We start from the raw sequence: 23,845 nt of genomic DNA on the forward strand, positions 1-23,845 counted from the left end.
AATAAAGTACTTGGCCTATTAAAAATTATATAATATCTATATTTTCAAAGTATGGCCTCTAGTAGGTAGGATAAGTAGGGCAATATTTCAATATTTATTGATTCATGTCTACTGAAAAAGAGAGCACATTATTTTATTTTTAAATGGATGATATTGGTAAAATGTAGCTATTTTAGTGCCCTAATGCCAACATAAATCTTACATTTTTCATTCATCTTTAAGATTGGTTTACAAACATTGAGGGGAAAATATTTTTCAGTATTACATTACATTCACTTTTTAGTATTATATAATTTATTTTGATACACTGTTTTTTAGTGTTATTGTTGGAGAACTCAACGTCACTGAAAAGCACATTTAGCAAAATGTAAAATTAGTTTTAGCTTGTAACATTTTAAAAAACAATGTAAATTAGATAGCTATAAATGCGTGCCTAAAGAAAACAACAACATGTATATGTAAAATCAAAGTGATGGTCTCATAGAGGAGATTTAACGTAAATGGCTACCAGTAGACCCTGAACAAAATGATCAATACTCCTCTTAAAAAACAATGCTTTAACTGTCTAGTGAAATTATAAGGATCTCATAAAGATGTGCAAACCAAAGATAGAGTAGCTGCAGTACGCCTGAAAGTGGCTAAGCTCCCAAGCAAATCATCCCTATTAGTTCCTATTCATGATTTAAATTATGCTTTTTTATCTGTTCATAACATGCAGCACTTTTTAGCCTCACATTTCTAGGCATTTTAGCTTTTGCTGACATAAATGCATTCCTCAAATAGAATGTTACAACAATCTTCTGCTAGACATTTAAGCCCATTTGTGCATTTTATTTTAAGATACTTTTTTTGAAACTTCTAACTGTGAGAGGTCTGGGAAGGTGGTGTTAGAATGAATGAGAACTTGTTTTCTAAAGCGACACTGTAGACACTTGATCTACCATTAAAAAAAAAAAAAATCACAGCTTCCTACCTTGAAAACAAACATCTCACGGCGAAGAATAGCTAGAGTGTTAAAGTTCCCATCACAGATGTTGGGTTTGGCTCCAGGATAGGAAGGTCTGCCAGTGGGAGGCCGGGGAGGTTTGGGCCGGTCATTCTTCCTTGGGTCAGCTGGAGGATTAGAGCGGTGTGGGGGCACTGTCGGTAGAGGTCTTGTTGGTGGAGGAATCTTGTCAGGTGGACCTTTTGAAAATATGAGGACAGCACTTGGCTCACTTAAAACTGGAATAGTGCTGGAAAATATGCTACAGAGGACAATCACTCATCAGTGGAGGGTTCAGACTAAGCAAGTTAAGAGGTCTTTAAGATTGTATACTTCCTGAAAAGACAAACCATCTTACCCAACAAACCATTGCCAAGTCTATCAGAAACTGTCTTTATTGTGCTGAATTCTGGATCCAAGTAACTAGGCCTTTGTTAATTTTTAATGATTTTTAAAATAGCTTCACCACAGCCCTTATTGGAAAGTCTGCTTTCAAATCTTTTTTTTTTGGAAGTAGGTGGTGTATTAATCATAAATAAATTAAAATGAATACTGGAACCATGCATGTAAGCTCCACCAAAGTTAATCCTAGATCTTGATAGATGATTCTATGCAAATATTTCTAATATTGTTAATAGTTCATTAACAAATCAAAGTTTATTCTATCCCTATGTATCTAACTGTATTTTATCAACTTTTCCTGACTTTCATTATTTTCTTCTAATGAAATGTCTTGACAAATTGCTAGAACAGTGTTTCATTTGAATACTGAATCTAAAACACCTATTGATTAAAACACCACTAGTAAAATATTAATGTAAAGAAGTATTTCTAAAAAGAGGTTTCTAAATCAAGCCAAATTTTTTAGATGTAATTCGGTACAGATGTAAAACATCATTCCTCAAGGGATTTATGTTTTTAAAAAGAAATACAGAGCTGTTCACACTTATTATTTAGATATGGAAAGAATACTCTTTTGCAGACCTTCAGTCTAGACTACTAATTCATGAGGTCATGAGAAAGAGCCTCCTTTCAGTTAACTACTTTGGCAGAATTTCTGATGACACACACAAAGGCATAGGCTAGCTCATTCAACATATGAGCTATTTAGTTTTGAGTCCTGGACATTTCTCTTTTCTCAGTATCCCCCAAATAAAGAGCAGCACAAAAGTTGACCTTTTCTCCAAAACGTATTTTAACCTTGAGAGAATGGTCAACACTGAGACATTGAAATTGAGAAACTCATGAATGCAAAAAAGATTAGTGAACTTAAACTATGATATTTTAAAATGCAAATGACATCTTCTGAATACTGAATATTATAGACAACACACATTTGTTTTTGTATTGTAAAATGAAAGTTTCACTTCATTAATTTAGTAAAGTGTATTCTCTATATGTAAATAATAAATGTCAAGTTCTTAACAATTTTGTGTGAAATAAATGTCTTTATAAAGGTCAGTGGTCCTATTGAGGGAGTTAGGATTATAGTAAATATGTGTAATAGTCTTTCTTCCTTTTGTCTTACCTTGCATTCATTGACTGAATCCCATAAATTAAAATTATTTTACTCTACTAGAAATTTACTGTGAATTATGTGTTAGTAAATTAGCCATTTGTTACCTTTTACCTCTTAGTCAATAATTACATGTTTTTGAGTTCATTTTGTTACATCCATCACACAAGAGTATTTTCAGCATTTTCCAAAGTGATTTGTCTAGCATCTATCTACCATCAAATATCATAAACTGAGAATCAATCTGTCAGCTTTTACCAAAGTCTCAGTATCTTATATGAAAGTCTTCTATGACTCATTGTTTTTATTGGTTATATTCATTTATTACATTTTTACCCAAATTTTAAATACTAAAGCTTCTCTGACCTTTACTATAATTTCAGGTTTCACTTAAACTCAGTAAGAAAAGTTTATCAGTGCCTAGACTTTCCCATTATCTGCATATTAAGATATCTGGGATTATTGCCAACCAAACTTGATTGATAGAAGACTTTTGTCAATAGATTTTTTTTTCAGTATTTATCTCTCTAATATACTTAGAGCATCTATCTCAACAAAGAAAACACAGCAGAAATTCTGCACTTCACTATAGGGTTAACCAAATAGAATCAGTGGTAACCTACCATATATTTTCTGGATGCCCTGCAAATCATCATTAGGTAGTTTGAAGTTGTCAGTTTCCATGTACTGGTAAAACGGAGCCATGATGGCAGTAGGGTCATTGGAATGCTCCAGTCCCAGAGCATGTCCCAGTTCATGAACCGCTACAAGAAATAAGTCATTTCCTGTGCAAATGAGAAGAAAAGACACTATTATAACTAATATCCAAGTATAGAATTGACAAGGATAATTGGTGTTATCAAAATTTTACCCAAGAAAAATAAGAGGAACTTTTAATTTCAACTATCAGTGTGATTTTATCATTGGATTACCTATGGGCAAAATACAATATGTGATTTTAAAAAGGGGGGTTGGTGGTGGGGAGGTGATGATAGTGAAGTCACAGAAATTTAGAAACTGAAAGAGAAGAATAAGGAATAAAAGTTGAAGAAAGAACATTAGCATCAGAAATTGCTACTACTGCTGTTGAAATATTCTTCCAATTAGAAAGCATGTAATATACTATATCTCACTTATGTAACCTTCATAGTGAACATAATTCTAACAATTCAGCAAAAAATATAGGGTAGTTACAATCCCTACTTTTACACAGATGAGTAAATTATGGCATAGAAGTGACAAATCTTGTCAAGAATAGCAAATCTTTGTATTTACAGAGCTGTGACAAGAACTTAGGTTATTATAACTCCTAGACTAAGGCTTCTCTTTCTTAGTAGCCTATAATAATGTAAAATAAATGTCATAGGCTAGCAGTCATAAAAACTAGGAATCTAGTCTTAGCTCTTTAAATACAAATTCTAATCAATTCATACATAATCTGAACAAAACATATTTATCTTAGAGGGTCTGTTTCTCACTGAAAATAAAAAAAAAAATCTCTTCCACTAGTAGTAAATGTGCACAGTGAATCTATTTAGTGCAAACTCTCGGAGATACTTGGTCTGACTTTGTTCAGTCAAACCCCTGCTAATGGCCTCTACATGTTGTCTACTCCTGGATCATCGTAAGTCAACTCCTGAGGAAAAGAGCCAGTCCTCCATGGATATTTGTTAATTCCAAAAATTTAGTCGAACCACATGAGCATCAGTGAGTTGGGGCTGTTAATCTTCTATGGTGACAGATACAAACAGAAGAAAGGGCCTAAAATTAAATCTCATGATCCCAATATATCAAATATAAGAGATTATTATTATTTAAAGGAATTAAAGAACATGACTTAAGGACAAAACAGGGAGTGAAATTACACGGTGCATATAGGGAAAAATGTATAGTGGGAGAAAGGACAACTTCCGGTAACTGTCTTTGCTTAAATTTTTGTTATTTTTCTACTGCCTACAAGATACTTCCACATTCTGCATTGTTGGGAAATGCAGAACAAGTTTGTTTTTAGAGGAGGAATTATAATGATTGGAGGAAGTAAGGACAGAGAGTGGAATTTCACAACATCAGACAGTGGAGAATAAAAAGGCACAGGAGTTCAGAGATACTGGAGAACAAGATTTTTTTTTAAGATGCCACTTTGAGTTAAAAAAAACAACAACAACAATGAAACATGCTATCGGGGATCATCTAGTGAGCATGTGCTAGTCACAGGCAGAGATAAAAAACAGAAGGAAGGAGGGAGCCATTTAATAATAGATTTAGGAACTGTGAGAGTGTGAGTATGTAAAATAGGGAAAAGACTTCAGGTTGTGTCTCATAGGATACTCACAGGTGAGAGGAAGGTAGGGAGAAGATGAGTCACAGGCATTTTTATATGTCAGACATCTAACACCAACTCTGGAATGAACACCTTTGTGATTTCATATCAGAGACATCTTTGTTAAGATACAAATTTGATATAGATGAGACACTGCAACTGCAAATAAGGTGCAAAGTGGTAGGACACATGTATGCTCAGCTTCTGGGCATACCCACACCCAGAAAATACATGTAAAGTTTGGCTGGAATATGCTATCAGTGGGCTAAAAGTGAGATAAATTTTTTATCAAAAACAGACCGAATGACAAAACAACGATCCATCAAGCAGCCAAAGGACCAACAAAAAACAAGGCAGTGGAACCAAGAGCAGAAAGCTCAAGGGTTGGCATTCAAGGTTCCCAGGAAGCTATGGTGACAACTAAGCTCAGCAAGACCATAGCGCTGGTTTGGAAAATACCTCTAGACTCTCCTGGCCTTCTTTTATCAAAACAGATACAACTTCTTTGTCAGAAAGTCCCAATGTGGCCTTACAGGGATTATGCCTTGTCTTTATTCTTCAAAAGGAAAAGAATCCAATCTTCATAACTTCCTCCTGTGTATCACGTCCCCTTCCCTAGGAAAAAAGTATCCTGAACTTTGTTTGTAGATAAACATGTAGGAACTCATTCTCTCACTCTTGGTCAGATAAGTATCGCTGTTAATTATCCATCAACATTTTGGACCTTGTTGAATTAACAAGCACTTCAAATCTCTCACAGGAAAATAGTGCTTTAGTCACTTTTTTATTTATTTTTTTGGCTAGTAGGAGAAATGAAAAAAAAATAAAAAGTGAATCAAAATGATAACAGCAAAAGTCATTACATTTCATGTTCACTTCAGATCAGTCAAGTTTTTCTAAGCATCTTTTCCAAGGGTGGAGTGATTCCTTGTGTAAGGAATAAAGTAAGGCTTTAGAAGAAAATTAATAGGCTCAGGACATGAACCTATGACCTATTGAGTTTGCCATAGCACTTTTAATCAGAAATACTGGCCAAAAGCTCCAAGTAATTACCATTCTTCAGATGATTGGCAATAATATAATTAAACCATACTTGCAGCTTCACAATAGTTTAAAAGGGTAAGTTGTTAAATGAAGTACCACCCTGTGATTTGAATTCCACTTGGAACAAAAGTTGTTGGCACATGATGAGTTTTAGACAATTGAAATCCACCAGACCTCTTTCCTAATGGTGAAAATAATAACTGCTCCTGTAACTTATCATTAATTCACATGATTCAAGATTTTCAATTGTAATATGCCTTGATCTTATCATCATGCAGGCAATAAAGGAGAAATCAGCTTCCTGGTTCTTAATACAGAAATAGTACTTGCTTCTTTCGCAAGATTCTGAGTTTTGAGTTTGTCGCTTTCAATTGAATCTCTAATCTTCTTTCCTTTGTATACTCCAATATAATTTCAGGACACTGAACTGTATATTATGAAATGTAATGCATTATTTATAATATCCTTGCCATAATTATGTCTTTATATTTTATTCTAAGCTCGTTCACCCCTCCATGCATTTTCATATGCTGTTCCCTCTGCTGACAACATACACTGAATATCAAAAATGACTATTCAATATTTCATACATAAAAATTGTTATACATAATTCTGACATCTATAATCCTATAAACGTATTCAAACACTAGCACCATTGAATCTATCTCTGGTTTCTCCCTTACTTTTGGCTGTCCCAGTCCCTCCAGAGGCAATCCCTAACCTGAGTTTGAATTTCTCAGTCCCTTACTTATATTTAATCAAATATGTGTTTAAATAAATTATAGCTTTATAAATATAGTATCATTCTGTATGTTATCTTCTGAAACTTGCTGAAACTCTGCATTTGTTTTTCTAATGTTTATCTTCTTGTTTACCTCTTTGTCAGTCTTACAAAATCTTATTAACCTTTTAAAACAAAACTCAGAAACACCTCTTCTGTGAATCCTTCTCCAACTCTCCAGGTAAATTTAGTTTGTCTGTCTCTGTGTATCCTTGGCTTTTTGTACATAACTTGATTGTAACACATATCATAATTGCCCTGATAGCTTCTGATGCATAGAAACTCTTAATTTTTACTTGTAGGTTAAATGATTGGAACAAATTTGAGAAAATTCATAATTTTAAATACTTAAATTTAAAATACTTAAATCCATGTCTAGAAATAAAATTCAGAAATTGTCATAAAATCTTTGATTATTGGTAGTTACTTCAGTGCCTTCTAAATAGGATGGGCCTAAATAGGATAGGCCTCTTAAACCTCTGCCCTCTCACACTATCCACACATTGGTTTTGCTATTTGAGAAGTTAAAGAAATATATGGGAGTCAGCCTCCAAGATGGCTCAAATAATTCCCACCTCCTGGTATTTCATTGTATCTGCTTCCTAGAGCAGAATACTGCAGAAGTGAAGGTACCTGATTTTCAAAGTTAGGTCATAATATACATCATGACTTCGTTCTTGGTTATTTCTCTCTCTCTCTCATTACTCACTCTGGAGAATCCAGCTCCCATGTTGTATAAATAGCCCTATATAGAGGGGAGAGGCACATGTGGAAAACTGAGGCCTCCTGCTAACAGCTGTATGAGTGAGCTTAGAAGTAGATTCTCCAGCCCTTTCAAATAATTGCAGCCCCAGCCAATAATTTCACTGCACATTCATGATGTACCTTGAGTCAAAACCACCCAGCTAAGCTGCTCCTGGATTCTTGACCCTCAGAACTGTGTGAGATAATAAATGTTTATTGTTTTAAGTTGCTAAGTTTTGGGGTGATTTTTTTAATGCAGCAACAGATAAGTAATATGGGACATTTTAGCACTCTAATTCCTCACAATTTGGTTAGGATTAGGAAATAGGAAAGAAAAGCTGAAAAAAGAAAAGAACTGAGTAGAAAAGGAAGCTACTCTAAAGCATCTGAATATTTGTACAATAATCCTGAGACAAAAAGTTGTATTAAATATTGTCCAGTCCAATTATCTCTACATAAACTGAAAGGTTTGGCAAAAATTCTAAGTCTGAGGGAAAGTCTGTGACTAAAAACTTCCAAAGATAAAAATATCAGCTATTTTCCTGTCTCATATGTTCTTTCAAATGTGTAAAACCTTATGCCTTGGTTGCACCTTTATTTCTATTCTCTTTGCATTTCATTGAAGAAAGGGTCTCTTTCTTGGTGAACAGTAAAACCTGTGGTCCCTGCTGGAGAGCCAGAAAAGTCTTGTAGACATGTGAAAAAAGAACAAGAATAAAATACTATGTATTGAGCATTTATTATGAACAAGAATTATGTCACTGAATTTTTCATTGAAACTTCATGGTCCATACTTTCTCACTCCCTTCCACTTGCTCAATCAGGCTCTCCATACAAAGGAGAGTTGGACTCTAAACCACATCCTGGCTGCCCAACTCCACACAAGAGTTAGATCACTGCTGTGTTCTGCAAGATAGAAGGGGATAGAAGCCGATCTTGGGTAAGATTTTCTTACATCTCTTATTTCCACTTCTACGCTTTCATCAAGCCTCCAGGTCCTCAAGGGTCTAGTGCCCTTCTCTTGCCTTCTTCCTGCCCACTCTTCCTATCCTCAACACTTCACCTGATCCCCAAGGGCCTCAACCTTCAGAATGGTTCCTTGGCTCCTCCTCTAGATGCTTCCTCTCAATTGAGTCATAGCTTAACTATGAAAAAAGCTTATTATTACAATAATTCATTAGTTGCTTACCATATATGAGCTAATATAATGCAATAAAGTTACAATTTTGAATAGCATTTACATGTGTGTCAGATAAATTTTATTGAGTTTTGTTTAATGACAAATCTAATTTTCTTTCACATATGCTCAAACTTTTAAAGGATTTTGTTGTATATAGTACTGTTAATGATGTCCTAAGACTAGAATTAAAGGAAACAAAAAGTTCTTATAAAGTGTTATAAAAGCAACACGAAGAATATCAGTTAATATTCACATGTACTATGTCTTACCATATTAGTTAAATTTTGTTATTATCACCATTTTACAGATCAGGAAATGAAGACTTTCATAGGTTGTGTGATTTGGCCAAAGTTACCTAGTAACTGGCAGAACTGATTTAAGCCCCGTTACAGTCTAGGCCCACAACCAAAAAAATGTGTGCTGAGGAAGTGGATTTGTCTACTTTGTCCTCAGCCCTAAACATCTGCTCAAGGCTTCAGAGTTTTCATCCAGGAGACAAGGGCTACCTTATCAAGCTACCTGTTTGAAGCTCACAGCTGCTGCACAGTTGCTGCATAAGAGCTCTTTCTAAAAATCTGTAACTATAGTTTCTCTTTTTTTTCTCCACTAAATAAATGCTGAACTTAATATTTTAAAACATACTTCCTCAGTACAATTCTGACTGCTCAAAAAGTTTTAATCATTTTCATTGCTTCTAATTTTCAAGTCTTAAAGCCTTGTAACAAAGAAAATATTTTCAAAAGAAAAGGAAATAGTACTGCTACAATTAGGATAAAGGTTCAGCACAAGGACTTCCATTTTCAAATTATATTTCAAAACATTTCTTCAGCAATTGAGGAGGGTTTCTGGGATTGTTACAGAGTTTGCCTGTTTGGATGCAGTTAGGTTTGGAGCATGCCACTAGTCTACAATAATATGGCATAATTAAACACCAGGCCATTAAAATATAAGGCAAACAAATAGCCATCTAATAGGTCTTCCAAAAATCAGTAAATGTATTTTCAAAGATATGCTACCACCAAACATTTATAGCTTTAAATTTAGTAAGGACTTTAGAGTAAATCAATATAATTAAAATAACTTAGGTCTATTTTAGCCAGGTAAATTGGAACCCTAGGAAAATAGTTGGATAATCAAGGCCAAGGTAAATGTTTTATCATTTAGGCTATAGTTTGGATATGAAGTCTATTTGTTTTTTGTTTTTTTTTTTTTTTAGTAAATTAGACATGTCTTCACGACATTCAAAATAGTCCTTCTAAAAAAATAAATCAAGATTGGATGTGGGTAACTGCACCATGATATTAACAAGAGTATTTTTCCCCTCTCTTGTTAAGCCTAGTTAGGAGTCTAAGAACAATCTCATTTATGTCCCATGTCATTTATTCATGTGTGGTTTATATGTGCTATACTTTCGCCGTGGACAGCTCAATTTAATGGTCAAGATGATTCTGGAGGTTTACATTCCTCTCTCTGTAGCCAGTGCAAAAGAGGTCAATTTTAGTGACTACCTAAACAAAAGTAATTGTATAATACATGCAAATCCACTTTTCAGCAACTGATTTTAATTATATGCCCTTTTACTGTATGTGAACTGTAAGTACTATTTATTCAGTCATAATTCTAAGTATGCCTCGTATAACAATCCTGGCATTAAGTGCTACAATTTTGCAGATCAGCAGCAACTATGTGACATATATTTTTGAATAATTACTAATTATCCACTATGTGCAAGGAACTATTTATAGACTCATTGATAAGGAATTTATCCTAACATGCAATTGATTTTTCTACTGTGTGCCAGACAATATGAAGTACCAGAGTCTCAAAAGATGAATCTCCCAAGTCCATTGTTCTTAATTAATGAACTGAGAGTTTAGCTCAATGATTCCGAGCTTTTGGGGGCTCACAAGCTCCTCAGAGAATCTGAGAACTATGGAATTTCTCCCAAGAAAAATGAAGGCATTAGCACAATATTGCATGTGATTTTGAAGTTAGTTTTACTCCACTTAAGTCCTTTAAGACAGATCAGATTTAAAACCCTTACTCAGCTATTGTCTGTAAAAGATTAGTCAATTATAAATCTCTCTGTGATTCAGTTTCTTTATTTGTAAAGTAGGTCTAAAATAACCTACTTATAGGGCTGTTGGTGGATTCAATAATGTAGTGTATATAAAATATTTTGTGAAGTACCTAAACATAGGTTACTGCTTAAAGACTGGTAGTTAACAGCTACTACTATGCTACTACTACTATTATTACTCCTATTCTGACTACTGCTATTACTACTACCGCTGCTGTTGCTGCTGCTGCTGCTATTATTACTATTACTCCTATTCCTATTATTAGTAGACTTTACAAGGTTTTGAGTTAAAATTTCCCCATATTTCATGACAAGAAATTGAAACTCCAGTACATTGGATTACCCAGGGTCAGAAATCTGTTAAGTATCAGAACTGGAATTTAAATATCAGTTTTGACTTTACCAAAACTAACACACTAACTGGTTAAACATGGTCTTGATACAAAAATATATGAGTGACAATATTGGAAAGTATGCTAAGATCAAGTTTTGAAGAGTTCTGAATGCTAGGTTTAAGAGTTAGATCATTATGTAGGAGGCAATGAATACCATGAAAAATTAATATAAAAATGATATTGCTGTAGGGTAATTTGGCATCAGTGTGCAGGTATGATTGCAGTGGGAAATGACTGAAGGCAAAGGCAGCAGTTAGAAGACTTCTTTAATAGCCAGAATTATTAGGTGCTGAGGACCTAAACTAAGGCAGTGATGAGGGGAACAGAAAACTAGAAAGGGAAATAATTGAGTGATAGAATGATTGAAATAATTTCTTGAGTTATGCGATTTCCCATTATTAAGTTAGAGTTGATCATAACCCCTTAAACACCAAAATCCACATAAAAAATTGCTTCATATTTTACTATCATTACTGCTAAAGATAGAAAAATTGAACCTAGATTTTTATTTAAATTTTCAAAGTATACCATTTAGTATACTAAATGGTTATGATCTTAAAAGTGATCAATTTAAGATCCTTTTATAAATATTTCACATTATTTTCACATAGCGTCTAAAATTGACTTTATTCTGCAATCTTTGAGCTCAACTGGATAATGAATAATTAGCAAGAAATGGTAAAACAAAATTGTAAAAAGTTTCATTCACTTGCTTGTACCAGCATATCTAGATTGTGATTCCTACATGTGTTTGACTATATCCGTTTCTTCACTGACATAAGCTTATCCTAGAGCAGAAGTGCTTGAAAGGTTTACTGTAACAGCATTGATATGCTACTTCTAATAAACAGGGCTTGGTCACAACAAGGAGATAGGTTGGCTCTTTTTGAGTAAGAGTGTTGGGCTTACTATGATGCAAAGAGGCAGAATTAGAACAAGCAAGCCCTCTGTAAATAGCATACACAGCTGCAAGCTCAAGGTCAGTCTGTGCATGCAGCATGCCTCTGTTTCCTATCAGCCTATCTATCAAAACGTTCATAATGCTGGAATCCAATTCATACTTTCATATGAGAAGAATAATTTGCAAAATAATTAATACTTTTTGTTCATAAAATTCCTGCTTTTTCAGCCTACATGTTTGGACAACAGAAATGTTTTTTTTATTTTACTTTGGAGAACCTCCCCTAACATTTATTAAGCCAATCATGAGTATGTACAGTATCCTTAGGAAAATGTTGTGAAAGTAATTTTAGGATGGGGAAGGAAGAAGCCTAAGGAGTTAGGATGGAGGTGGGGCCTATTTGGGCACCTGGATAAACTCAGGTATTTAGCTGGTTCATTTTTATCTCTTAAAGGAAAATGAAAATTATAGAACACTAAGGTTAAAATTACCAGCTCTTGAGGTCTATAATACAGTCCCTCACAGAAAGAGCATACAAACTGCAATGTGAGGGATGTAGCAAGGAGGAATTAACACGAAAGCAAGTGAAAGGGTATTACAGAAAGACCTGAATAGATTTAGTTGTGTACTGAGTCATTAGAGTGGGTATATATGGCCCTCAGAGTAAACTCATACAATATGTTTCTTTGCACTGGATATTGTTTACATGGGCAGAAACGACTGACGTATATTCAAGTACAACTGCATGTTTTATGAAGATGGGAACATATTAAAGAATTAGAGAATTTAAAAGTTGGGAAGGTAAATTTTTAGTTGTTTTCTGAATTTTGTTTTTCCTAGTTCATTGCCACCTGATAATTCATTTTTGGTGATGTTATGAACCTGATTGTTTAGGTATACATAGTTTCTGTTTTCAGGGGGAAAAAAAGAAAAGCAAACAAACAAAATCAATTCTCTATACCCAGGTATTTGTATAGAGATTTATTAACAAATTATAAACAAATTTGTTTTTATAAAACATTAATAAATAAATCAAACAACCATGACTATAGTAAAGAAGCCATAATATATTAATGATTCATTCAGAACTCCTGATGTTTTTCCTTTTTTCCCTAACAGAAGCATTTTCCCAGAAGAACCTATTTTGGCTCAACAAGGTGGTATTTTCTTTCATATTAATTTTTTAAAGGAGGTGTTTCTTTTTTGTTTTTCTCTAAAGCAATCCTCCTTTTTACACTCCCTAGCCTGCCTTTTTTTTTTTTTTTTAGTAAAAGCCAACCAAATGGGAAAAATATAAAAACAATGATAAGCTTAACACCTTAACATAATCATGTATTTTTACAGCAAGCTTCCTAATATATACATATATATTTATTTATTTATAACTATTTACAGCTATTGATACCAATGGTGAAAGGCAAATGTGTTTGACTTCCTTCAATGCTCATTTTAGAACAGTGATCGGAATTCATATTTGTGTTCTAAGAGTGATAAGATAAATGTATAATTTTATTTGAGCAATTATCATTCATATGTGAAGAAAAAATTAAAATGCAGAATCACAAATTTGATACTTATTTGTGCAGTCAACAATAGTGAGGATTAAGTGAACCAGTTCTTCAAAAATATTTTAGTAAAGTGGTGAACTTAAAATATATACATTTATATGGCACATATGAAGAAAATCAGAAGATTCATACTTGGCCTGGTGTTCATAGAAGGTCTTGAAAAACGTTTCTGAATCTTGCAAAAGGATGTGATGTCACCTAAGTGTCTTCCTTATCTAATTTCTTCAAGTTTGCTTTTAAAGTGATGAAACCAAAATAGAAGATGAAAATGAAAGCAAAAATAAAAAAGACATTTCTTTTTTAATAATAGAAATGCTTTTCATCTGGCTGTGATTTGTTCAACATATTGTGTAAAATAAGCCCTCATGTTTTAATTACTTCAGCAGAGGTGTAGCAGAATAGCTTGTCTCAATTTTATTTAGCAAACAAATATTTGAAAGCCTGGGGTTTTAGCTTAGGAATTGGCAGAATATTCTATTGGCAATGTGCTTATGAATTTCAAATGTTCTGAAAAATGTTTTCTTTCTAGGATACATGAGTTGGAAGGAAACCATAACCTAAATGTCTTGACAAATTTGTGTGTGTGTGTGTATGTTTTATAAGTAAAGCAATGAATACGGCACCTATGTTTCATGATTTTACAGACCCTATGAAAATAAATTCATATAATAACTTCAGTGTAGTCTTGGAAATTTCTTCAGCAGACAGAAAGACTTAAAAATGTATTACAAATATTGACTTAAAAAAAGGCAAGTCACGCAAACTCCTGATTTTGAGATTTCTTTTGCTACTAATTACCTTTTAATTGCAAAAGGCTTAATTAACTGGAAAGTAGTTTCCTCATTTACTAAAAGGGAATGGAAATTTATATCCACAGAGTACCCACAATGGTCCAGAATGTTAATCCTTACAACTACCCCTTCAGGTAGGTATAATTACCCTCAAATCACAGCTGAAGAAAGGAAGATTTGGAGTAAATAACTTAAAAGCTGGTTAAGTGGCACAGGCAAATTTGTACTTGGTTCTGTTTGAACCCAAAATCTTTTCCCTGTGCTGAATATGATTTTCAATTGATTTATTATCACAAGTGCACACACACAAAACCTGCCTTGAATAAATGTCATCACCTAAATCAACATAAAAGACATTTATGTAACCTTATGGCACAAATGAAAAAGAAGAGAAACAATGCTGACACCAAAAGGAATATCATTTCCTTTAATGTTTGCTCATGAACTGTTAGTTTCCATACACAAGGTAAGAATTTATCATCCACTGCATGCTTAATCAGTAACAGATGCCATCCATAAGAGATACAAAAGTTTCTGAGGAACTTAACTATACTCCACTAGAGAGCACCTACCATCCTGTGCTGTATGAAGGGGTAAGTTGATAAAACATCACTATCATCACATTATTCCATTGCTCAAAATCCTAATATGGTGTCTAAGTAACTACAGTTCAAATAACCCATTATAAACTAACCCCCATAATCTGGTTCAACCTTTCTTACCCAGTCCATCTGCCACTGTTCATCAATACATAGCTTAACTTTTAAGAGTCCCCCAATAAACTATATTAATTTTTACCTCTCTCAGTTTCTTCATGCTAATACCCTATGTATAAATCCTATAAATCATTTACTCCTCTTTTCACATTGTTTAAAGTTTTAGTATCTGCTTTATTGTGATCACACCACCTTAGGCAGTCAATGTTAAGAAATGAGAATTAAACTGTATATTAATGATTCTACTTATTCCATCACTAATGCTGTTTCATTAGTTATCCTAACAACAAAGTAATATTTACCAAAAGCTATTTTTAGCTGTGTAAAAGCAGATTTTGTATATTCCACTAAATTATTAATATATCCTTAGTAAAAAAAAAAAAAAGTAGAAAATTAAAGATTTTGTGTGTAAGTTTTAATACTTGAAAAGTCTTGGGAAAAATCCTTAAAATATGATTTTTCAGTCACTCTTTGTAAATAACTTCAATAATGATAATATTTTTTTAGTTATTCATTGCTATATAACAAATGAGCAGTTTAAAACAAAGGTCATTTATTATCTCACAAACCCTGTGCCTCAGGAAACTGAGAGTGGTTTAACTGGGTTGTTCTGGTTCAAAATCTCTCATGACGGTTGTAAAAGGAAAGCTGTTGGCTAGGCTGTCAAAAGTCATGACTAGGGGCAGTTCTGTAGGCCATGACTTCTGTTAGCTCTTGGCTAGACATACTGTTCTTATTGCATGGGCTTTCCATATGTTGCTTAAGTATCTCTGTGATATGTTGTCTGACTTACTCCACAGTGACTGTAAGAGAGAGACAGAAGGACTGTCTGAGATGGAACCTGCAGTCATTTACAACATAATCTTGGAAGTGATTTACTATAATTTCTTCCATATTCTATTCATTAAATGTGAGTCACATTGTCCAGCTCACATATATGAACAGAGGGAGGGTATTACACAAAAGTACAATTACCAAAAAGTGAATCATTTGCAGCCACTTGGAGTCTGGGTCCTCCAACATTAATAATAATAGTGAATGCTACCATTTTGGAGCAATTTCTTGGTTTCAGACATTGTACTAGGTATTTGCATTCATTATAATAATTATACAAGGGAGATTCTTCCATCTGTGTTTTCCTTATGAAGAAACTGCATAGCTAGTATTGTTAAATAAATAACAAGGAATATTACTGGTAATTGGCAGAATCAGGATTCAAATTCAGGTCTATTTGTCTTCAAGGTCAGCAATTTTTCTCTCTTTCAATACTTTGCCTTCTTTATTTTCTACAGTATCATGATAAATAATCTAGATTATGATGAATTTTATTCCACACAATGTTTTAGGAATTCATGTTGCTTTAGCTTAGAGGAAATAAGAATCTTATCAAATTACCCTGCTGTTAACTTTAATAAATAGGTTTTAGGCAAAAACTACAAACTTCATAATCTGCTACTTTTCAACATGACTCAAATAGATACAGAAAGATTATAGAACAGATCCAACGTGCTAAATTCTGATATGAAATGTTTGTGCTCAGAACTGCTCTCCCAAGAATTTTGCAGAAATATAGGAGCTTCTTCATCTTTAGCTGCATACTGAGAGTTTGCATGAGCCTCCTCAGTCACTGTTCTTCCACACTGGCTGGAGAACAGGGAATAAGTGATAAAAAGGAACCAGTGGAGGCTAAAATGAACTTTACTGAATGAGTTATGATATTTGTTGATTAATGAAGAATACACTTTCCATTTAATTCTGCTAAGGTAGTTCCATCTCCACATGTTATAATAATGAGTAATCTAGAGTCTTCCCTTTGTATCTTTGGAAAGGAGATTATGTAGATATATTTTCAGATTAGTAACTCAAGTTTCGGTAGCCAAATTTTTGGACAAACAAAATTAGAGCTGAAAATACAATGCAGAATTAAATGCAACACTTGTAACTTGCATTAACAATGTGGCAAATATTACAAAAGTTAATATAAAGATTTCAGTATGTTTTTCTCTAATATCATAGTTCCTATCATGATAACCATCATATCATCATCTATCATGTTAATTATATTCACTTTTTGTCATTTTGTATCCTTCTGGCCTCCATCTTGTGATATCTTCAGGTCAACTATGTAAAAAATAAAGGGAGAGAAGTGGATTGTAATTCATCATCACCATGCAGATCATTAAGCACAGTTGTCTGTTACATAGAAAATGGAAAGCAAAAAAAAAGGAAAGATAATTCAGAGCCTCTTTTGAGGATCAAAGCCTTGAAAAAGCAAGACACTACCAAATAAAAATGTAAAACACCTGTGGAAAATGTAGATAAAAATATATAATTTTAAATTATTTTATAACATATGCTTCTTACTCAGCTAATTAGAAATTTCCAACAATATGTTACCAATTCTAAAAAAAATGCTAACCATATGCAATTGCTTTCAAAACTCCAGTCTCCTTTGGCCGCTAAGCTATTAAAGATACATAGCACCTAGATTAGTAAAAGCACCTTTCTTCACACTAACACAAATAAAGAGCTTTGGTTTTTATTCTTTTATATTTGAATATTCAATATCCAAACTTCAAACTTAAAGCTATTCACATTTCTCTAAATTATACATCTAGAACAGATCTTCCCAAAAAACTTTATTTTTACCCAGAGAAGTACCTGTGTTTTCCACACATCTCATTTTCCGTTTCTAAGACAATTTCCTTTTCAGGATAAAGTCCATCTACTCTCTTAACTTGATAGCAGTCACCTGTTTTATGGTTTTTGCTATTGACCATTGTCAGATTTTTGAAAATCTAAATAATTTAAATCCACATATTTCTTCTAGTTTCTTAAGTATCTTCTCAACACATCCCAATTAATTAGTAGGGATTACCCTTCCTAGATACAATATTGTTGTTCCCCTAATAACTTATTTAATACAATTGTACTTTGTACCCACACTTTATTATTTGCAGCTTTTATTAATTTCTACCAAATTGCTTGGCTATATATGTGACCTGCGAGTCTATTTTTCTGCCCACCCTATTAAACACCTGGATCTGATGCCACTGTTACATGTAGGCTTATGTGATGACTTGTCCTGAAATATCAATCTGTTCATTTCTGGAAAATTATATGAATAGAATTTTCCCCAACAAGGTTTTCCATCATAAAAAGATAACAATATAACTACCTATGATTTTTCCATAATAAATTCACTACTTATCTCACAATTATTCCACTGATTTTTTATGCATTATTTTCCTTTCAACAATTGTAAAGCTTTTTAATTTATCTTTTAGTACCCTACAAGTGCCTAATCAAAGTTTATTTCAGCCAAACTTAATTCCATTACATGAATTTATTCATTAAGCAGTTATTGAGGATCAGATCAAGCACACAGACCTTACTCTCAACTAGTTTAGCCTGATAGGGGAGACTGATAAATAAACAGAAAAATACAAACAGCTAAAATCACAGAGACTTAAATTCATTCAACGACCATATGCTTAACATCTAAAACATTGCCAGCATAGTGGATTCAGAGACCAATAAGATAAAGTCCCAGTCTCAGTCTATGATTGTCAGGTGGATGTTTAGACAAGTACAAGGAAGTTTTGTGAGTGTTCCAGGTGCTAAAATAAAAGTATGTATAGGCTATTGAAATCTCAGATGAGAAAATGAACAGTTCAATTATAATTTTGTTGTAGGACTGAGTCTTGGGGTTTGAAACTGGAGTTTGGGCAACCAGTTGTGTTCTAATCAAAATACATATAGGAGAAACAATGAGAATCTGAAACAAGGCAGCAGTGGCATGGACGACAAGGATAATATGGCCTAACAGAGTTTAAATAACAGAATCAATGTGACCAAGTTAATGTGGATAGTAGTTGACATAAAGGGCAAAGAAACAAACAAACACAGACAAAAAAATTCAGGATGACACCAAGTTTCTGCTTTAGATGACTAGATGGGTGCTGATACATTAACAAAGGTATAGAATATAAAAACTGCAGCAGATCTGAAGATATAATAAGATAACTTTTATATATATTCATTTGAGATTCCTATGGGGCAGTGAAATTTGGGTTTGGAGTTCAGAAAGAAAAGTGACTTAATATTATACTTCTCCAAGTCTTTATTATATAGGTAGTTTCATCCATGGTAGTGAATAAAGAGAAAGACAAAGGGTGTAGAAAGAAAAAACACTAAAACAAAATAAAATCCATGGTTAATATTTAGAGGGTAGAAGAGAAGGAAATCATGAAGAAGAGTAACTTAGAGTAGTTCAAACAGAAGAACATAGAGTAAGTAGCCTAGTAGGAAGTTTAAAAGAGCTGAAAGTTTTACTAGACCATAGATTAAGTACAAGTAGTTACCAAGAGACGAATGAGCTAAAAAGGTTAATGGATTTGGCAACTAAGAAGTGATAATGATTTCTGAGAGACTGAAGGTGGATTTAAATTGGCAAAGTGAAGGAGAATAAAGCAGTAGAGATATTATGCACTCTAGAATGTTGGCTCTAAAGTAGAGATCACTGCCATATTTTGTGGGTTCCCATGTCTTCCTCAGTTCAGTTACATTAAGTTTTTTAGAGTAAACTTTTTCAGTAATGTAAAATATACATATTACAAAATTGCATATGTCCTAATTGTACAGCTTAACTGATCTTCACAAATTGAAAATCCATGTAATCAATGTTTAGATCAAGAAATAGAACGCTACTAGCAATCCATCCACTTGTGATTCCTTTCTGGGCACTACATCTCCAAACTAACTGTAATAAGATTCTTACAACCAAAGATTAATTTGGAACTCTACATTAAAGAAACAAAATTGTATAAATCTATTCTGTGAAAGGCTTTTTATAGGTAAGCATATAGTGAGATTCATCCATGGTTTTGCACATTGTTCATTCTCAATACTATAAAATATTCTGTTGAATACATAACACCATATATTATCTATCATATTGATAAATATTAAAGTTGCTCCAGATTGAGGTTGTTAAAAATAGTGTTGCTTTGAATATCATACTACATGTCTTTTTGTACACACCACACCATACATGTACACGCACATACAGTGAAATGCCCATTCACTGGGCATACATACCTTCAGCTCAAATAGTGAAAAATAGTTTCCCAAAATGTAAGTAGCAATTTTTCACTACCTTCAGCACTGTATGGGGCTCTGATTGTTTCACAGTCTCATGAACAATTGCTAGAGTCAATCTTTCTATTAGCTCTTCTGCAGGATGAGTGCTATATCATTGTGTTTTTAATTTATACTTTCCAGAAGACTAATGATGTTGAACAATTTTCACATGCTTATTCACATATTCCTTTTTGTGAATTGCTCCTTCATGTATTTTGCCTATTTTTATATTAGCTTACCTATTTTTGATTTGTTGACGTTCTTTATGTACATCAAGGGCTGTGAAGGATCTGAGATTTTGTCCTATTTGAGAAGTAAGAAGTTAGCCTGACACCATTTCAGGCTGAAAGAAGACAAAAGACGCCTGGGTCAGAGACAGAGGATCTTATTACTCATGGTAAATCAAGCATCGTGAACATCAGTACATTTTTATTAGTTTCCCGTTACCCCATGTTCTATGGGGGTGATTTTGGCCCATTCAGTGTGATGTATTAAAGAGGAAGAAATCTGAGATTAGAGTACCAAAATCTTTTATAATGGGCACTAAGCATGCCTGCTTTATTCTAGAGAAAGATATGCTTATTATACTGGGCAGTAAGCATGACTGCTCTTTGCTCCAGAGTGGTCCACTTTCTGCATCTTTCAAGGCTGTTTGCTATACAGTGTGGAAAGGTAGCCCAGAAAAATAGTGTAGTTACTACCTCATGTGTAAGATGTACAGAAATGCAAGAAATCTATGAAGAATTATATTCTAACAATATATTCTGCATATAGTTTCTTTACATATAGGAATTACAAATATCTACTCCAAATAAACACCTTGTCTTTTCATACTTTTAATTGTGTTTTCTCTTAAATGAACAAATGTTCTTAATTATAATGAAGTCTAACTTGTGGTCAATGCTTTTTTAATATGTCTTGCATATAATTTTTTCTGGACACAGTTATGAAGGTATTTTCCTATGTTACATTTTGTAAACTACATGGTTTTACCTTTCACATTAAAGTATATAGTGTGAGGTTAGCTGTCAATGTTCATATTTTTCTATCCATATGGATATCCAGTCAGATTAGAAGTATTGATCATAAAGACCACTTTTCCCTACCATATTGCTATATAATGACTGTCATTAAACAGCGGACTGTATATGAATTTATTTCTGGAGTTTAGACTGTTTCACTAATAAATTTTTCTTATTTCTGATGCTAATATATCACTCTGATTTTTATGCTAGCTTTCTTAACAATCTTGATATCTGGTAGTATAAGTCCTCCATTGAGGCTTTTCCTTCTTTAAGGCTATCCTTAGACTTGTGCATATCCATCTGCCTGAAATCATTTAGGACTTATGCTAGTGTGGAACTGCTTTATCCTGGATTTTATTTGTCTGGAAATCAGAGTTTTAGGTCAGTCGTTATTTTCTTTAAACATGCTAAAGAGGTCATGCTATTGTCTTTGACTCTCATATTAATGTTGAGAAGTCAGATGTCACTGCTACTGTTTCCCTCTTAAGTAAATTTGACTCTTCCCCCCTTTATTTGCCACTTCTCACTGCTTTTAAGATTTTCTCCTTAGATTTTAACAGTTTTACTATGATGTATCTTTTTTAAAAACATCTTTATTGCAGTATAATTGCTTTACAACGGTGTGTTAGTTTCTGCTGTATAACAAAGTGAATCAGCTATACATATACATATATCCCCATATCTCCTCCCTCTTGCGTCTCCCTCCCACCCTCCCTATCCCACCCCTCTGGGTGGTCACAAAGCACCAAGCTGATCTCTCTGTGCTATGTGGCTGCTTTCCACTAGCTATCTATTTTACATTTGGCAGTGTATATATGTCCATACCACTCTCTCACTTTGTCATAGCTTACCCTTCCCCCTCCCCATGTCCTAAAGTCCATTCTCTATGTCTTCATCTTTATTCCTGTCCTGCCCCTAGGTACATCAGAACCATTTTTTTTTTTAGATTCCATATCTATGTGTTAGCATATGGCATTTGTTTTTCTCTTTCGGACTTACTTCACTCTGTATGACACTCTATAAGTCCATCCACCTCACTACAAATAAGTCAATTTCATTTCTTTTTATGGCTGACTAATATTCCATTGTATATATGTGCCACATCTTCTTTATCCATTCATCTGTCGAGGGACACTTAGGTTGCTTCCATGTCCTGGCTATTGTAAATAGTGCTGCATTGAATATTGTGGTACATGACTCTTTATGAATTATGGTTTTCTCAGGGTATATGCCCAGTAGTGGGATTGCTGGGTCATAAGGTAATTCTATTTTTAGTTTTTTTAAGGAACCTCCATACTGTTCTCCATAGTGGCTGTATCAATTTACATTCCCAACAACAGTGCAAGAGGGTTCCCTTTTCTCCACGCCCTCTCCAGCATTTATTGTTTGTAGATTTTTTGATGATGGCCATTCTGATTAGTGTGAGGTGATACCTCATTGTAGTTTTGATTTGCATTTCTCTAATGATTAGTGATGTTGAGCATCCTTTCATGTGTTTGTTGGCAATCTGTATCTCTTCTTTGGAGAAGAGTCTATTTAGGTCTTCTGCCCATTTTTTGGTTGGGTTGTTTGTTTTTTTTGATATTGAGATGCATGAGCCGCTTGTAAATATTGGAGATTAATCCTTTGTCACTTGCTTCATTTGCAAATATTGTCTCCCATTCTGAGGGTTGTCTTTTCCTCTTGTTTATGGTTTCCTTTGTTGTGCAAAAGCTTTTAAGTTTCATTAGGTCCTATTTGTTTATTTTTGTTTTGATTTCCATTTCTCTAGGAGGTGGGTCAAAAAGGATCTTGCTGTGATTTATGTCATAGACTGTCCTGCCTATGTTTTCCTTTAAGAGTTTGATAGTGTCTGGCCTTACATTTAGGTCTGTAATCCATTTTGAGTTTATTTTTGTGTATGGTGTTAAGGAGTGTTCTAATTTCATTCTTTTACATGTAGCTGTCTGGTTTTCCCAACACCACTTATTGAAGAGGCTGTCTTTTCTCCATTGTATATTCTTGCTTCCTTTATCAAAAATAAGGTGACCGTATGTGTGTGGGTATATCTCTGGGCTTTCTATCCTGTTCCATTGATCTATATTTCTGTTTTTGTATAAGTACCATACTGTCTTGATTACAGGAGCTCTGTAGTATATTTAGAAGTCAGGGAGCCTGATTCCTTCAGCTCCGTTTTTCTTTCTCAAGATTGCTTTGGCTATTCGGGGTCTTTTGTGTTTCCATACAAATTGTGAAAAATTTTGTTCTAGTTCAGTGAGAAATGCCATTGGTAGTTTCATAGGGAGTGCACTGAATCTGTAGATTGCTTTGAGTAGTATAGTCATTTACACAATGTTGATTCTTCCAATCCAAGAGCATGGTGTATCTCTCCAACTGTTTGTACCATCTTTAATTTCTTTCATCCGTGTCTTATAGTTTTCTGCATACAGGTCTTTTGTCTCCTTAAGTAGGTTTATTCCTAGATATTTTATTCTCTCTGTTGCAATGGTAAATGGGAGTGTTTCCTTAATCTCTCTATCAAGTTTTTCATCATTAGTGTATAGGAATGCAAGAGATTTTTGTACATTAATTTTGTACACTGCTACTTAACCAAATTCATTGATTAGCTCTAGTAGTTTTCTGGTAGCATCTTTAGGATTCTCTATGTATAGTATCAT

The 23,845-nt window shown here is 33.7% G+C and overlaps 1 protein-coding gene across 1 annotated transcript in view; it reads right to left on the minus strand.

Annotated features, from left to right (window-relative positions):
* Positions 1-23,845, minus strand: part of MMP16 (matrix metallopeptidase 16) — a 332,743-nt gene that overhangs the window by 102,431 nt on the left and 206,467 nt on the right. The window contains exons 5-6 of the mRNA XM_068525510.1: positions 3,125-3,286; positions 974-1,185 (exon numbers count right to left, since the gene is read on the minus strand). Of these exons, the coding sequence (XP_068381611.1) occupies positions 974-1,185; positions 3,125-3,286 (374 nt within the window). The remainder of the gene's footprint in view (positions 1-973; positions 1,186-3,124; positions 3,287-23,845) is intronic.

The sequence above is a fragment of the Eschrichtius robustus genome, chromosome 17 (assembly GCF_028021215.1).
Source record: "Eschrichtius robustus isolate mEscRob2 chromosome 17, mEscRob2.pri, whole genome shotgun sequence".
Classification (NCBI taxonomy): domain Eukaryota; kingdom Metazoa; phylum Chordata; class Mammalia; order Artiodactyla; family Eschrichtiidae; genus Eschrichtius; species Eschrichtius robustus.